This window comes from Electrophorus electricus, chromosome 22 (genome assembly GCF_041902795.1).
Source record: "Electrophorus electricus isolate QZ-2024a chromosome 22, ASM4190279v1, whole genome shotgun sequence".
Lineage (NCBI taxonomy): Eukaryota > Metazoa > Chordata > Actinopteri > Gymnotiformes > Gymnotidae > Electrophorus > Electrophorus electricus.
Genome location: NC_137518.1, coordinates 11,752,074 through 11,770,482, shown reverse-complemented (window position 1 = coordinate 11,770,482; position 18,409 = coordinate 11,752,074). Strand labels below are relative to the sequence as shown.

General features: G+C 41.4%; 1 protein-coding gene across 2 annotated transcripts in view; it reads left to right on the top strand.

The window, feature by feature from the left end:
• col2a1b (collagen, type II, alpha 1b) overlaps positions 1-18,409 on the top strand; it is a 61,491-nt gene that overhangs the window by 17,058 nt on the left and 26,024 nt on the right. For both annotated transcript variants that reach the window (XM_027016574.3, XM_027016573.3), the window contains 14 exons: positions 2,229-2,282; positions 4,894-4,938; positions 5,097-5,150; positions 6,357-6,455; positions 6,571-6,615; positions 7,155-7,253; positions 9,344-9,397; positions 12,314-12,421; positions 12,817-12,870; positions 15,092-15,190; positions 15,291-15,344; positions 17,031-17,129; positions 17,284-17,337; positions 17,910-17,963. In XM_027016574.3, the coding sequence (XP_026872375.3) occupies positions 2,229-2,282; positions 4,894-4,938; positions 5,097-5,150; positions 6,357-6,455; positions 6,571-6,615; positions 7,155-7,253; positions 9,344-9,397; positions 12,314-12,421; positions 12,817-12,870; positions 15,092-15,190; positions 15,291-15,344; positions 17,031-17,129; positions 17,284-17,337; positions 17,910-17,963 (972 nt within the window). The remainder of the gene's footprint in view (positions 1-2,228; positions 2,283-4,893; positions 4,939-5,096; positions 5,151-6,356; positions 6,456-6,570; positions 6,616-7,154; positions 7,254-9,343; positions 9,398-12,313; positions 12,422-12,816; positions 12,871-15,091; positions 15,191-15,290; positions 15,345-17,030; positions 17,130-17,283; positions 17,338-17,909; positions 17,964-18,409) is intronic.

Here is an 18,409-nt window from a genome sequence, read left to right as displayed (position 1 = left end):
GAGTACAATACAGTCAGTGGTTTAGGAAGTACAATACAGTCAGTGGTTTAGGGAGTACAGTACAGTCAGTGGCTTAGGAAGTACAATACAGTCAGTGGTTTAGGGAGTACAATGCAGTCAGTGGTTTAGGAAGTACAATACAGTCAGTGGTTTAGGGAGTACAATACAGGCAGTGGTTTAGGGAGCACAATGCAGTCAGTGGTTTAGGAAGTACAATACAGTCAGTGGTTTAGGGAGTACAGTACAGTCAGTGGTTTAGGGAGTACAGTACAGTCAGTGGTTTAGGAAGTACAGTACAGTCAGTGGTTTATGGAGTACAATACAGTCAGTGGTTTAGGGAGTACAATACAGGCAGTGGTTTAGGGAGTACAGTACAGTCAGTGGCTTAGGAAGTACAATACAGTCAGTGGTTTAGGGAGTACAATGCAGTCAGTGGTTTAGGAAGTACAATACAGTCAGTGGTTTAGGGAGTACAATACAGGCAGTGGTTTAGGGAGCGCAATGCAGTCAGTGGTTTAGGAAGTACAATACAGTCAGTGGTTTAGGGAGTACAGTACAGTCAGTGGTTTAGGGAGTACAGTACAGTCAGTGGTTTAGGAAGTACAGTACAGTCAGTGGTTTATGGAGTACAATACAGTCAGTGGTTTAGGGAGTACAATACAGGCAGTGGTTTAGGGAGTACAATACAGGCAGTGGTTTAGGGAGTACAGTACAGTCAGTGGTTTAGGGAGTACAATGCAGTCAGTGGTTTAGGGAGTACAGTACAGTCAGTGGTTTAGGGAGTACAATACAGGCAGTGGTTTAGGGAGTACAGTACAGTCAGTGGTTTAGGGAGTACAATGCAGTCAGTGGTTTAGGAAGTACAATGCAGTCAGTGGTTTAGGGAGTACAATACAGTCAGTGGTTTAGGGAGTACAGTACAGTCAGTGGTTTAGGAAGTACAGTACAGTCAGTGGTTTATGGAGTACAATACAGTCAGTGGTTTAGGGAGTACAATACAGGCAGTGGTTTAGGGAGTACAGTACAGTCAGTGGTTTAGGGAGTACAGTGCAGTCAGTGGTTTAGGGAGTACAGTACAGTCAGTGGTTTAGGGAGTACAATACAGGCAGTGGTTTAGGGAGTACAGTACAGTCAGTGGTTTAGGGAGTACAATACAGGCAGTGGTTTAGGGAGTACAATGCAGTCAGTGGTTTAGGGAGTACAATGCAGTCAGTGGTTTAGGGAGTACAATACAGGCAGTGGTTTAGGGAGCACAATGCAGTCAGTGGTTTAGGGAGTACAATACAGGCAGTGGTTTAGGGAGTACAATGCAGTCAGTGGTTTAGGGAGTACAATGCAGTCAGTGGTTTAGGGAGTACAATACAGGCAGTGGTTTAGGGAGTACAATACAGGCAGTGGTTTAGGGAGTACAATACAGTCAGTGGTTTAGGGAGTACAATACAGTCAGTGGTTTAGGGAGTACAGTACAGTCAGTGGTTTAGGGAGTACAGTGCAGTCAGTGGTTTAGGGAGTACAATACAGGCAGTGGTTTAGGGAGTACAGTACAGTCAGTGGCTTAGGAAGTACAATGCAGTCAGTGGTTTAGGGAGTACAATGCAGTCAGTGGTTTAGGGAGTACAATACAGGCAGTGGTTTAGGGAGTACAGTACAGTCAGTGGTTTAGGGAGTACAATACAGTCAGTGGTTTAGGGAGTACAATACAGTCAGTGGTTTAGGGAGTACAGTGCAGTCAGTGGTTTAGGGAGTACAGTACAGTCAGTGGTTTAGGGAGTACAGTGCAGTCAGTGGTTTAGGGAGTACAGTGCAGTCAGTGGTTTAGGGAGTACAGTAGGGTCAGTGGCACTGTAAAGTGATCAAAGTTTCTGCCATAATGTGATGTGAAACTGCTCAGAGTCTGGAGTTCTAAAGTTAACATTTACACAAACAGGCTTTGTTCTAAACTCATTTTTGTTTTGGTCCCTGACCTTATATACATTGTATATATTGTTGGCATGATGCCTCTGGTTTCTAACTCAAAACATCCATGAATGGACTCCAGATCAATAAATGTTTTATTAATTATTCGTGAAGTCACACTTTACCATTTAAGCAGAACAAATCAGACACACATATACAGTACATATGCTCATCTACCAAATCGCTGTTTTAAAAAGAAGACCCTGGAGATGAACTGTTAAGAAAAGTGTTATTGGAATATAGAATTATTCATTGGTATGTAACTGCTATAGGGTCCGCGTGGTCTGCCCGGAGAACGAGGACGTCCAGGTTCTTCTGGACCTACGGTAGGAATCTAAGAATCCCTAACAATTGTAATGAGCAAACACTACACTTTACAAAAACATTTTACTGTTTAGGTAAAGAATGATGTGACCCAGATATTAATTGAGTTCACCTGATTGTTCTAACCCACTTTTCCAAAAACATTATTGTTTCAGTAGGGAAGAGCTGTGACAGATATGGCCTTAGTTCATGTACCATAGTAACGAGGCAGGAGGCAGGATGAAAGCGCAAGTCAAATTTTAATTAAAATAAACAGAACAATACGGGAACAAAAGTAACAAAACACAAGGAACTGCAAACAAAAAGGCAAACTAAAACGTAATAGTAACGAAACCATGACCATGGACACAGGAAATGGAAAACTAAACGATGTGAACACAAGCCTGAGCAATAAACGAGATACGTGACGAAGCAGGAAGAGAACCAAAATAACAACACCGGAACCAAACACAGAGCGTACGCAAAAATACACAAACTAACCAGCACTAACAGACACAGGGCATAAATACACTAACCAACCAGCACTAACAGACACAGGGCATAAATACACCAACCAACCGGCACTAACAGATACAGGGCATAAATACACCAACCAACCGGCACTAACAGACACAGGGCATAAATACACCAACCAACCGGCACTAACAGACACAGGGCATAAATACACCAACCAACCGGCACTAACAGACACAGGGCATAAATACACCAACCAACCGGCACTAGCAGACACAGGGCATAAATACACCAACCAACCGGCACTAGCAGACACAGGGCATAAATACACCAACCAACCGGCACTAGCAGACACAGGGCATAAATACACCAACCAACCGGCACTAGCAGACACAGGGCATAAATACACCAACCAACCGGCACTAGCAGACACAGGGCATAAATACACCAACCAACCGGCACTAGCAGACACAGGGCATAAATACACCAACCAACCGGCACTAGCAGACACAGGGCATAAATACACCAACCAACCGGCACTAGCAGACACAGGGCATAAATACACCAACCAACCGGCACTAGCAGACACAGGGCATAAATACACCAACCAACCGGCACTAGCAGACACAGGGCATAAATACACCAACCAACCGGCACTAACAGACACAGGGCATAAATACACCAACCAACCGGCACTAGCAGACACAGGGCATAAATACACCAACCAACCGGCACTAGCAGACACAGGGCATAAATACACCAACCAACCGGCACTAGCAGACACAGGGCATAAATACACCAACCAACCGGCACTAGCAGACACAGGGCATAAATACACCAACCAACCGGCACTAACAGACACAGGGCATAAATACACCAACCAACCGGCACTAGCAGACACAGGGCATAAATACACCAACCAACCGGCACTAGCAGACACAGGGCATAAATACACCAACCAACCGGCACTAGCAGACACAGGGCATAAACACACCAACCAACCGGCACTACAAGACTCTGGTTGACTCTGCATGAAGGCAAGGAGGCAGCACACCGGGGCATCACACTGAGTTCAGTTTACTAATGGATTTGCTGAACAAAAAAGCAACAAATAAACACTCAAACTGGGTTTTCAACTAGCTTTCACTTCTTAGCAGAGCAGTGCGTTCGTTTCCCAGTAGCTTTCTGCCACAGGGCTCAGTGGGTGTTGAGACGCTCTGGCTCTGGCTCACTACTATCTGAAAGAATGCCATTGAAGTAGGCTGCCTTTAACCACACACAGGGGCAACTCATTTTAATTACCTGCTGGTTCACCTGTGCAATTCTCCACCCCGCTGGTTCACCTGTACTATCTCGCCACCCTGCAAATTGTGCTCAGATACACCCCGACTACCATTTAATAATCATATTACCTTAAATACATCGAAATTTTATTTATACATAAATACTGGAAATGCTTTAATCAATGCAAGTGTTTGTGTGTGCACTATCCTTTAAATTTAAACCCTGAGAAAATAAACTCTAAAAAGCAACAGTATGTAACATGTCTGACTTTATATGAAAATGACACATAACACACAAGACATTCCTAGTCATGACTTTAATGACATCTTTTGATAAATACATTGTAGTTTAGAACTTTAGAAGTGATTACTGTACTGGCTCCATTGTAGCTCCAGGTTACAGGTAATTGAATTCAACTATGTGAATTAACTAGGGTATATGAATGAACTATAGTATATTAATGAACTAGAGTACATAAATGGTCATGCTGTAATTGCAGAAACCAATCCAGGATACAGTTCTTTTATATTTGTTTTAGGAGGAACATTAAACAGAAAAGACTGCTCTTTCCATCCTTACCTACAGATGCACTAAAGATGCACCACTCAGCTAGTCTTTGTGTAATCTGATCGGAATGAAGGAAAGTTTTGCAAGTGCAAAGGTGTTGTGTAGTAGTATGTTTAAATGATGGACTTCACATATATTTTAGGACTAGGAAGTCCCAAGTTACTAAATGAAAATTTGCCTTATTTTGGGGCCTGGCAAAGTGTAGTGGAAGAGTCTGAGTATGTCCCTGAGAGGCATGGGTCCTCACTGTGGGGACTGTGGAGTGCTTTTCTGTTTATTTTATTTATCTATGATGTTCTGTTTGTTCAGGGAGCTCGTGGAAACGATGGCTTACCTGGACCTTCTGGTCCTCCTGTGAGTATTTTATTTGGAATTTAAATTCAGTCCAATGTTTAATATATATTCAGTATCTTTATTTCTACTAGGTATTAATAATTTTGGCTTCAGACTGAAGATGTTTTAAATGAGAGGATGCGCATGTGTCCTTTTCATGCTGCTTTTTGGCTGTATAGGGTCCTGTTGGACCTGCTGGATCTACAGGATTCCCCGGTTCCCCAGGTGCTAAGGTAGGTCTCCTCTTCTGTTCTCTCAGCTCTCTAACAATTGGGTACTGAATAAAAAAATGTTTTTAGCAGCAATAGGAAATGTTTACTTTACATTGCTCTGGTTAGTAATGGATTATGTGAGAGTACTGTATGTCTATGTGCTGAGTCACTATTCAGCCAGGAACAATAATTGCAGATCCAGATGGAGAAACTTGAGAACATGGTTCTGCTACCATGTACAGGCACTGACACAGAGGGATCCCCTGGTCCCCCATACAAGCACTGATACAGAGGGATCCCCTGGTCCCCCATACAGGCACTGATACAGAGGGATCCCCTGGTCCCTCATACTGGCACTGACACAGCGGGATCCCCTGGTCCCCCATACAGGCACTGATACAGAGGGATCCCCTGGTCCCCCATACAGGCACTGATACAGAGGGATCCCCTGGTCCCCCATACAAGCACTGATACAGAGGGATCCCCTGGTCCCCCATACAGGCACTGATACAGAGGGATCCCCTGGTCCCTCATACTGGCACTGATACAGAGGGATCCCCTGGTGCCTCATACAAGCACTGATACAGAGGGATCCCCTGGTCCCCCATACAAGCACTGATACAGAGGGATCCCCTGGTCCCCCATACAGGCACTGATACAGAGGGATCCCCTGGTCCCTCATACTGGCACTGACACAGAGGGATCCCCTGGTCCCCCATACAGGCACTGATACAGAGGGATCCCCTGGTCCCTCATACAGGCACTGATACAGAGGGATCCCCTGGTCCCTCATACTGGCACTGATACAGAGGGATCCCCTGGTCCCTCATACTGGCACTGACACAGAGGGATCCCCTGGTCCCTCATACAGGCACTGACACAGAGGGATCCCCTGGTCATTAATTAATTAAATGGACCACATAATCTACATTCCACTCCATCTATGCATTAAGGTTAGGTGAACTCTCTGCATTAGAGTTAGGGTTAGGGTTGGGTTAACTATGCATCAGGGTTAGGTTAACTTTCTGCATTAGGGTTAACCCTATGCATTAGGGATAGGGTTAAACCTATGCAATAGGCGCAACTAGTTTACTTTTTATTTTTATAATGTATTTTTATAATTACTTAGAGAAAATGTGAGTATGGAAAGAATTATAGTGTACAAATATGAAATGATCAGAAGGTAAGAGTCAAGATATCTGATCCTCTTTTGTTTTCTCTCCGAAGGGTGAAGCTGGACCCACTGGTGCTCGGGGGCCTGAGGGTGCGCAGGGACCCCGTGGAGAGTCAGGAACACCTGGATCTCCTGGACCTTCTGGAATTTCTGTGAGTGCCTATGAAGAAAACTAATGAAAAATGTCACTCAGCCGAGTCGCAGCAGTGCTGAACAGATTTGTTATAAATATCAGAGTGTTTAAAAATCTTTTACACATATCTTTAGGGTAACTCCGGTACAGATGGAATGCCTGGAGCCAAAGGATCAGCTGTGAGTAAATATTCCTTCATTTAAAAAATAAATAAATAAATACATTTATCTGGGAGCTTTGTGTTTTATTCCAGATGATACAGTATAACCTGTATTCACAGCAAGAAGGGTCATCACAACCAACCAGCTATCACAATATTCAATTACATAGTAAAGTCTTCCAGGAAGCTCATGGGGTCTGATACAGAGGCTAACTGCAATTCTGTGCAGATAGTGAACGTCTTAAAAAATATGAAGAATAAGCAGTATGTTTGCAGAGAGATTATAGAGAACTGGAGAAAATTCTCAGGACTCATTCAAATGTCTTCGTTTCTGTTTTATGTTGCTTGGATGAACTGGTTTGTGCATTTACCAAATCTTCATCCAACTGAGTATGCAAGATAAGATTAAATCAGAGTAGCCTCACCAGTGTAATCAACTGATACCATGTTAATCTGATACTGTTCAGAGGGTAAATAGAGCAGATCAAAATTAGGAAGGTGTCCCTTATCTAACATCATATTCTGTGTGTTGGTGTAATCCACTGGCTCCTCCCACAGGGAGCCCCTGGTATAGCTGGAGCTCCTGGATTTCCAGGTCCCCGTGGGCCTCCTGGACCTCAAGGAGCAACTGGACCCCTCGGACCAAAAGGGCAGTCTGTGAGTGATCTTTAAATATGCCTGGTAGTTTCGAATTACACAATCAAAAAGTGTAGAATTACATGTACCATCTGTGTTTCTGACAGTGTTTTTAGTATTATATCAAATGATATAAAACTCTTCTAGTTAAATGGTTATCTAGATTACTTTTTGGAGGTTTCAGAATCAAGTACACTAAATCATGTCTGGTGGCCAAGAAAATGTGTTACAATATATTGTTCTTGTCTTGCCAGTCAGGGAGGTTAAAAAAATGCCCTGTTCCAATTATTCAACGGCTAAAAACACTTATAATATTGGAAATTATTAATTTTTAGATATAACTTGTAATCCTAGGTATACCAAAGTGATGAAAGTGTAACAAGAGTAAACTGTTGGTGCTGATATGAAAGGCTGATACAGGTTCAACCATGGATCCATCTAAAATATCACAAAATGCTGTATTGTCTGCGTTAGTCCCAGTTAGCGGTTAGACTGAAGCTCTTGATCCTGACCTTGATGAAGTTCTAAATATGGTAGCTCAGTGGTTGAGAGGGTTCCCAGTTCAGAAGGTTGCCAGTTCAAGCCCCACAACTGCCAAGCTGTCACTGTTGGGCCCTTTATCCTCAGTTGCTCAGGTTGTGTTCAGTCAGAATTGTAAGTTGCTTTGGATAAAATTGTCAGCTAAATGCTGTAAATTTGGCAATGGGGAAGTGCCAGACTAGACTGATCAGGTCAGTTAATGTGCAGTCCCATCTCCAGTCTCCTGGTGGTAATGCACTAGCTGATACTGAAGGCTCTTCAACCAGGAATTATATATAAGCTTCCCATGACATATATATATAGTGGTTTGTTCTCTCTCTCTATATATATATATAGTGATTTGTTTTATATATATATATTTTTATATATATATATATATATATATATATATATATATATATATATATATATATATATATATATATATATATATATATAGTGGTTTGTTCAGTGTAGGGACTGAACTCTTTACTGCCCCTGTGGTTTGTTCAGTATACAGACTGAACTCTTTATTACCCCCCTGTAGTTCGTTCAGTATACGGATTGAACTCTTTACTGCCCCCCTGTGGTTAGTTCAGTATAGTTACTAAACTCTTTACTGCCCCCCTGTGGTTTGTTCAGTATACAGACTGAACTCTTTACTGCCCCCCTTTGGTTTGTTTAGTGTGGGGACAGAACTCTTTTCTGCCCCCCTGTGGTTAGTTCAGTATAGTTACTGAACTCTTTACTGCCCCCCTGTGGTTTTTTCAGTGCGGGGACTAAACTCTTTACTGCCCCCCTTTGGTTTGTTCAGTGTGGGAACAGAGCTCTTTACTGCCCCCTTGTGGTTTGTTCAGTGTGGGGACAGAACTCTTTACTGCCCCCCTGTGGTTTGTTCAGTGTGGGGACAGAGCTCTTTACTGCCCCCCTGTGGTTAGTTCAGTATAGTTACTGAACTCTTTACTGCCCCCCTGTGGTTAGTTCAGTGTGGGGACAGAACTCTTTACTGCCCCCCAGTGGTTTGTTCAGTGTGGGGATAGAACTCTTTACTGCCCCCTGTGGTTTGTTCAGTGCGGGGACTAAACTCTTTACTGCCCCCCTGTGGTTAGTTCAGTGTGGGGACAGAACTCTTTACTGCCCCCCTGTGGTTAGTTCAGTGTGGGGACAGAACTCTTTACTGCCCCCCCTGTGGTTAGTTCAGTGTGGGGACAGAACTCTTTACTGCCCCCCCTGTGGTTAGTTCAGTATAGTTACTGAACTCTTTACTGCCCTCCTGTGGTTTGTTCAGTGCAGGGACTAAACTCTTTACTGTCCTCCTGTGGTTAGTTCAGTGTGGGGACAGAACTCTTTACTGCCCCCCTGTGGTTAGTTCAGTATAGTTACTGAACTCTTCACTGTCCTCCTGTGGTTTGCTTAGATACTGAGTCCTAAAAGTGACAAAAGTGATCATTTTAACTAGGCAGTTTGAGCATTGGTCACTTGAACTGTTCATCAATAAACCTCACCAAACTATATGAATATATGTTAACCCAAACCCTATATAAATATATGTTAACAGTAAGCTGTGTTCTTTTATGTGTGTTTTTTTCTAGGGTGATCCTGGTGTCCCAGGGTTCAAGGGTGACGCTGGCCCCAAAGGAGAGATAGTACGTTTTAACACAGCACCAAACTGTGCCAATAGATACTATGAAAGTGCTGAATCATCTCAACATCTAATTTTTCCACACACAGATATGGTTGGCTTGTGGTGATGGTGGTGGAGTTATTTATGCACATTACATTTTTATTGAGATTAAGCTGAAGTGCAATTTAGATCTACCCACGTAATTCCTATTTGAGATCATTTTGTGCACTGTTTGTTTTAACAGTGAATATGTTCATTGACTTAGAATTATTTTCATTATTTACTTAGAGACAATGTGGTCTGGTCTTCAACATAATGGACAAATATAAGCTATTTACATAGTGCCAATACTTAACATTGTTTAAACTTCCAGAGTGCAGGCTTGAAAACATTTATGATTGTTGTCTGTTATAGAGCTTATATGTATTTTGCACTTCTAGGTATCAGCATTCATCCCTGTATTCTACAGTATTCTAGTTCATTGGAATCTTGGACTCTAACCTACTGTACTGTACTAGGATGTATTCTATGAGTAAATAACAAAGCACTTTTGTAAGTCGCTCTGGATAAGAGCATCTGCTAAATGCCATAAATGTTATGGCTAATAACATTTCTAAACCCTAATTTAAAGCTGAAAAACATTAGATAAATATTAGATACTCAATTTTGACGATTGGTGCACTTGTTTACTAAGGAATCATGATATATCATGCATTAATGGATTTTTCATAAGTATGAACAGAATGCATCACAGAATCACAGTAGCTATCTGTGTCAGTTTAAATGATCATCTTTACCCAGCCATTAATCATTCCTCAGGCTATTAAACTTACATTAGGAAATTCTTTAAAATATACAGTAAAAAGTATTACAGAAAACAAAATTAAGGTAAGTCAGACGTTCAAGTAAGGAGCTAGTTAGCTAGCTACCTACACAGCAAAGCCAAGTACTGAAGATGGTAAAAGCAGCATACATATTAACTGTAATGTTACAAAACATAGAACAAATGCAACATTAAAACAGATGTGTAGAAATTAAGTACTCACTTCTCTGCAATGATGCACACCTCTGGAAAATTGGACTGCATACCAGTTTATTTGGTGAGAAAGTTCTTTTGTTAACCTGTGCGAGCCTAAGGTCTAGTCCTCTCACAGCATAATCACTGGTCGAGGGCACCACAATCCCTCTCTGACACCATACACCACTGACTCATGTTGTCACTCTGATGTCGCTGCCTCACTGACACCATACACCACTGACTCATGTTGTCACTCTGATGTCGCTGCCTCACTGACACCATACACCACTGACTCATGTTGTCACTCTGATGTCGCTGCCTCACTGACACCATACACCACTGACTCATGTTGTCACTCTGATGTCGCTGCCTCACTGACACCATACACCACTGACTCATGTTGTCACTCTGATGTCGGTGCCTCTCTGACACCATACACCACTGACTCATGTTGTCACTCTGATGTCGGTGCCTCACTGACACCATACACCACTGACTCATGTTGTCACTCTGATGTCGGTGCTTCACTGACACCATACACCACTGACTCATGTTGTCACTCTGATGTCGGTGCCTCACTGACACCATACACCACTGACTCATGTTGTCACTCTGATGTCGGTGCCTCACTGACACCATACACCATTGACTCATGTTGTCACTCTGATGTCGGTGCCTCACTGACACCATGTTGTCACTCTGATGTCGGTGCCTCACTGACACCATACACCACTGACTCATGTTGTCACTCTGATGTCAGTGCCTCACTGACACCATGTTGTCACTCTGATGTCGGTGCCTCACTGACACCATACACCACTGACTCATGTTGTCACTCTGATGTCAGTGCCTCACTGACACCATACACCACTGACTCATGTTGTCACTCTGATGTCCGTGCCTCACTGACACCATACACCACTGACTCATGTTGTCACTCTGATGTCCGTGCCTCACTGACACCATACACCACTGACTCATGTTGTCACTCTGATGTCAGTGCCTCACTGACACCATACACCATAATTTTCAAAGAGTTTTCAAAAATCACTTCTGTCATGAACTGTGGATTAAACAAACTCTTTTTTTTTTTTCAAAATACCTATGGATCCTTTGAGTTACGATTTTGTTAGAATTGAAAAATAAAATTAGCTTTAAAAAAATGTAACTAAATCTAAAGTTCACTGCTTTGACGTCAGAAGACTGTATAAGTAACATCACTGATTTATGGATATCAAACTCTCCTGTTGTTTTTCACTTGTACTCGTTCAGTTTGTCATGCCAACGTATATTTATCTCACAGTTGTCACTTAGCTGTTGTTAGATAGGGCTATTTTGAAGGCAATATAAGATATGATGCAGTAATAAAGCTATGATCCAGTAATATATGCTATACCTGATCTTCTTATCCTCCCTGACAACATAACATAGTCCTTTCCTTTCTGTTCATAGCTTGCTTTGACAAGCTGCAGTCAGTCTACACTACCCAACATGATTGAACGTGGTTTTCACCCCTTTTAACAGCCCTCTGGTCATCCAGATGTCTCTGGGAGCCTTCAATGTACACTATTGTGACTTAGCTGAAGATCAGACCAACATTTTGTGCTTAATGCTGGAATCCAAAGCATTTACAAAATTTTTCCTTGCAACTGTATTTTTCTTTTTCTAAAAGGCCTTTAAACCTTACTTAAAACAATGTTAGAGGCAAATGCCTTAATGCACAAATTAAATTATGAGATTTTTAAACTGTAAAGCATTAAGTCTACTTCACAGACCAAACATTTTAGTTTGAAGAACATAAAAATAAAATAATACAAATTCCAGACACATTAATAGTTCTAAGCATTTTCACTGCATAATGATTTTCATTATATCATTATAATGACTTTTCTTTTATCAACCTTGTTTATGTTGTGTTAGGGCCGTGCTGGTCCTCAAGGAGTACTAGGCCCTGCTGGAGAGGAGGGTAAGAGAGGGCCCAGAGGAGAACCTGGAGCTTCTGGACCACCTGGGCCCCCTGGAGAGAGAGTAAATTACAGTATTAAATACACACAATTGCACATACAGTAGATTTACTTTTGGTTTTTAATAAAGATAGTCCTCTTTAACCCATTAATTAAAACCATCCAGGGTTTTTTTTTTCCATTGTAAACACAAATTACAGATGAATTTGCAAATTCACCACTCCTGACACCACTATCGTGTTCACTGGACTAGCTCTACTAGAGTTCTATACCCAGTGTATATGTTAGGTCAACTCTGTTAGGGGTCTTTCATGGGCAGATTGGTTTTGACCCAGGGGTGGATGCTAGTTAGATCAAAGGGAATTCTACCTATGTTCCATTGCTGCTGACTGTAAATAACAGTCTTATGATCTTAATGTATTGTAATAGTTAATGTGTTTCTTTCTTCTTTTTCTGTAGGGAACTCCTGGTAATCGTGGTTTCCCAGGACAGGATGGTTTAGCAGGTCCCAAGGTGAGTCTTACCACTATCACCTATGCTTAGGGTTTAAAACCTTCAAAAATTAAAAATGTAATTAATTTTATGTAGTTAATCAAATTACATGCATTTGATTAGTCTGAGCATTGATTTGCAGACTATTTTGCATTTATGAAACTTTTAAAATTTTGAATTGTTCATAGTGAATTTAGTGAATTAAAATTCAGTTTTAGATAAGTGTACACTTCCTCTGATGGATGCTGTGTTTAAACACATCTTAGAGGAGGTGTTCATTTGGACTGATATAAAGGGACTGTGATGGCAGCTCATTATCTGATACTTGCATTGGCAGGAAGATCTGATGTTGATGGTGATAAGGATTACTGTTCTCACCATAAATCTTGTTAAAGTGCTCTTAGTCTGACAACATTGATTTATTGATTTCACTGATTTACACATTAGTATTACATCATGTCAACAATGTATGAAAGTTCAGTCACATCTTAATTTCATGTTAATTTAATTACTGTTAAGCATGTTGATAAATAAGAAAAATATAAAGTATAAAAATATTTAATCTCATAAGGGTGAAGATTTTACTTTAATAATCTTCTTGTTCAAATAGCTGGAACCTGGATCATAGAACAGGTTATGTTAATTTAGTAATCTGGTTTAGTTTAGTAATCTGTCTCGTAGAACAGGTTATGTTAATTTAGTAATCTGGTTTAGTTTAGTAATATGGCTCATAGAACATGTTATGTTAGTTTAGTAATCTGGTTTAGTTTAGTAATTTGGTTCGTAGAACAGGTTATGTTAGTTTAGTAATCTGGTTTAGTTTAGTAATCTGGTTTAGTTTAGTAATATGGCTCGTAGAACAGGTTATGTTTAGTAATCTGGTTTAGTTTAGTAATCTGGCTCATAGAACAGGTTATGTTAGTTTAGTAATCTGGTTTAGTTTAGTAATATGGTTTAGTTTAGTAATCTGGCTCATAGAACAGGTTATGTTTGTTTAGTAATCTGGTTTAGTTTAGTAATCTGGCTCGTAGAACAGGTTATATTAGTTTAGTAATCTGGTTTAGTTTAGTAATCTGGCTCGTAGAACAGGTTATGTTAGTTTAGAAATCTGGTTTAGTTTAGTAATCTGGCTCGTAGAACAGGTCATATTAGTTGAGCCATCTGGTTTAGTCTAGTAATCTGGCTCATAGAACAGGTCATATTAGTTGAGCAATCTGGTTTAATTTAGTAATCTGGCTCATAGAACAGGTTATGTTAGTTTAGTATTCTGGTTTAGTTTAGTAATGTGGCTCATAGAACACATTATGATAGTTTACTACTCTGGTTTAGTTTAGTAATATGGCTCATAGAACATGTTATGTTAGTTTAGTAATCTGGTTTAGTTTAGTAATTTGGTTCGTAGAACAGGTTATGTTAGTTTAGTAATCTGGTTTAGTTTAGTAATCTGGTTTAGTTTAGTAATATGGCTCGTAGAACAGGTTATGTTTAGTAATCTGGTTTAGTTTAGTAATCTGGCTCATAGAACAGGTTATGTTAGTTTAGTAATCTGGTTTAGTTTAGTAATATGGTTTAGTTTAGTAATCTGGCTCATAGAACAGGTTATGTTTGTTTAGTAATCTGGTTTAGTTTAGTAATCTGGCTCGTAGAACAGGTTATATTAGTTTAGTAATCTGGTTTAGTTTAGTAATCTGGCTCGTAGAACAGGTTATGTTAGTTTAGAAATCTGGTTTAGTTTAGTAATCTGGCTCGTAGAACAGGTCATATTAGTTGAGCAATCTGGTTTAGTCTAGTAATCTGGCTCATAGAACAGGTCATATTAGTTGAGCAATCTGGTTTAATTTAGTAATCTGGCTCATAGAACAGGTTATGTTAGTTTAGTATTCTGGTTTAGTTTAGTAATGTGGCTCATAGAACACATTATGATAGTTTACTACTCTGGTTTAGTTTAGTAATCTGGCTCGTAGAACAGGTTATGTTAGTTTAGTAACCTGGTTTATTTAAGTAATCTGGTTTGTAGAACACGCTGTCTGAATTACTCTACAGCATATAAACATTGGTTCTCCCATTTTCAATTTTAAGGTTACAGATGGTGTTCTCAGATTGGTGTTCAAGTACTGATTTTGCATCAATTTGAAATAGATAAATCAACAAATTAACATTTGTTGGCAAAAAAGATGAAACACCTAAGACATAAGTGGTAATTCTAACATAGAACACAAATTAAACCTGTTATCCATCCCAGGGTGCCCCTGGTGAGCGTGGCCTTGCTGGAGTATCTGGGCCTAAAGGTGCCAGTGGTGATCCTGGACGCCCTGGTGAACCTGGTCTTCCTGGTGCTAGAGTAAGTCACTGAGTAAAAGTACTGTTACTCTCAGTTTTAACATACCTTTACCTGGAGAGTGTCATTATGCTAGTTAACGCTAGTTCCTCTTTCTCTTTAGGGCCTGACTGGCCGTCCAGGTGATGCTGGTCCTCAGGGTAAAGTTGGTCCATCTGTGAGTATAATCCTACCCCTAACCCTACCGCTACCCATACCCCTACCCCTAACACTACCTCTACCCATACCCCTATCTCTACCCCACCCTACCTCTACCCCAAACCCTACCGCTACCCCACCTCTACCCCTAAACCCTAAACGCTACCCACACTTCTACCCATACCCCTAACCCTACCGCTACCCATACCCCTACCCCTAACACTACCTCTACCCATACCCCTATCTCTACCCCTACCCTACCTCTACCCCAAACCCTACCGCTACCCCACCTCTACCCCTAAACCCTAAACGCTACCTATACTGCTACCCATACCCCTACCTCTACCCATACCGCTCTACCCATACCCCTACCTCTACCCCTAAACCCTACCGCTACCCATACCCCTACATATACCTCCAACCATAGCCCTACCCATACCCCTATCTCTACCCCTAACCCTACCGCTACCCATACCCCTAACCCTACCCCTACCTCTAACCCTAACCCTACCTCTACCCATACCCCTAACCATACCCCTACCTCTACCCCTAACCCTACCGCTACCCATACCTCTACCCCTAACCCTACCTCTACCTCTACCCCTAACCCTACTGCTACCCATATGCCTATCTCTACCCCTACCCATACCTATACACATACCCCTACCCCTAACCCTACCTCTACCCATACCCCTAACCATACCTCTACCTCTACACATACCCCTACCCCTAACCCTACCTCTACCCATACCCCTAACCATACCTCTACCTCTACCCATACCCCTACCACTACCCATTGCTCTACCCCTAACCCTACCTCTACCTCTACCCCTAACCCTACCTCTACCCATACCCCTAACCATACCACTACATCTACCCCTACCTCTACCCCAACCCTACCCCTACCTCTACCCCTAACCCTACCTCTACCCATACCCCTAACCATATCCCTACCTCTACCCCTAACGCTACCTCCACCCATACCTCTCTACCCATACCCCTATCTCTATCCCTACCTCTACCCCTAACCCTAGTCCTTTTGTGTATAATGTTTATAGCTTTTGGCTGCATTTAAAATATTGCGATGTTAAGACACAGATTCTATATAGTCTATACAGTTGGCAGAAAGCTGATTTCAAAAGCATCCTCCATTGCTTGGATCATTATTGGTCAAAAATATATGTAACGTCCTACATGCATGTATACAAATGACGCAATCTGAACCTGTTCTGATAAACAATAATGGCAGACTGTAACAGCATTTTACATTTAGCTGACGCTTTTATCCAAAGTGACTTACAATTATGACTGAATACAACTCAAGCAGTTGAGGGTTAAGGGTCTTGCTCAGGGACCCAGCAGTGGCAAGGAACCTTCTGATGGCTAGGCAAGTACCTTAACCACTGAGCTACCACTGCCTTAGTATGTTTCACATTAGGTGTGGAAGCACTGGCTATCAAAGCCCCGTGTTAACTTTTATTTATACTTGAGAAAAGACCTTATGAGTATTATGACTCAGCCCTGCGAGAGAGTGCATTGAATCTGCCCTAACACTTTTGATTTTTAACCTGTTTGTAGACTTTTAACCTGATTATATATATTTTTAATCTGTTATTTGGAGGCAAAATATATTCATTGGCATCTTAAAAGGATTTATGTTGGGACACATGATTGCTGAGATGGCATCAACCTCCTTCCCCTGCAGGGAGCTCCTGGTGAGGACGGTCGTCCTGGACCCTCGGGGCCCCAGGGTGCTCGGGGTCAGCCTGGAGTTATGGGGTTCCCTGGACCCAAGGGTGCCACTGTAAGTTATCATATGCAATATGGTTCCTAAAAGAAATGGCATTCTGTTCCATGTGGGTTAGCAATTCATTAATTAATGTATTTACTAAAGAGGATTATAGTGAGACGTGTGGTTATATAAATGCAGTGATGTGGATCTACTCTGCACTCTGCAGGGTGATGGGGGGAAGCCAGGGGACAAAGGACTTCCTGGTGCTCCTGGACTACGGGTAGGTTATCGTTTGTTATTCCTGTAAAAGTGTCTCATCTTATACATGGAGGAATTAAATGTGTATACTATGTGAATAACTCCTTCAGCAAACGTTCATTTGAAATCCGTTTACAATGACAACGTCTAAGAAGTCTTATGGCATTTGCTATGTTAGATTGCACTGATTACTGCAGTCGAACTTGCAAATTATGAGACAAATCGTCGCCGTTGTCAAACTCCCCCTTCCTTTCATTTTGTAAGTTCATGTAAGAGGTGTATTGTCAATATTTTAATTTAGTCTATAAGCAAGTTCTTCAAATCAAATTACGATCAGGGCAAAATGTTTTGAGTGCTAATATTAGGGAGTACTCTGACCATACAGTCACCAGATATTATTTAACCGCACTCACACCCCTCAGGTGAAACCAACAACAGCCCTGAAATTTTCTATCATTTTTCCACTAAAGTTATGGGGTTTTATATTTGTCCACTAGTGAAGCTAATTAATGTTTTTTTTAAAGCTCTAATGAGCTTTTCTTTCCCTCCCTCATCTCTCTCTCTCTCTCTCTCTCTCTCACACACACACTCCAGGGCCTGCCTGGTAAAGATGGTGAAACAGGTGCAGGTGGGCCCCCAGGTCCTGCTGTAAGTATATCTGCTTTGAATGTTGTTACCAAGCTGCTCAATCTTATGAAGGTTCAGGTTTGAAGTCCTGTACCTGCACCCTTCAACTATTAAGGAATATTTGAGTATTCTAGAAACACTGTTGCAGTGTTGAATATTGAATCACACCTACCTGTAGGTCCAAAAGCTTCCAGATTTTCTCTTTTTAGCACAGTTTCCATCTCAAGCCCAATCTAAATTTGTTAGCAAGTAACAGAGCTGAGCAATGGATCACCACTCACCAAACATGAGTGACTGTGTATTACAAGCATCCTCCACAGTATCCCAGCTACAATCATTCAAACTTGGTAAAACATTGATTTATATTCCTGAAAAGAGACCGTTGTGATGTGATAACCTTTATTCTTGTGAGACTACAGATGTTTATAGTAGAGTATGACCACTTGCTCAAGGTTTGAATGAGGACA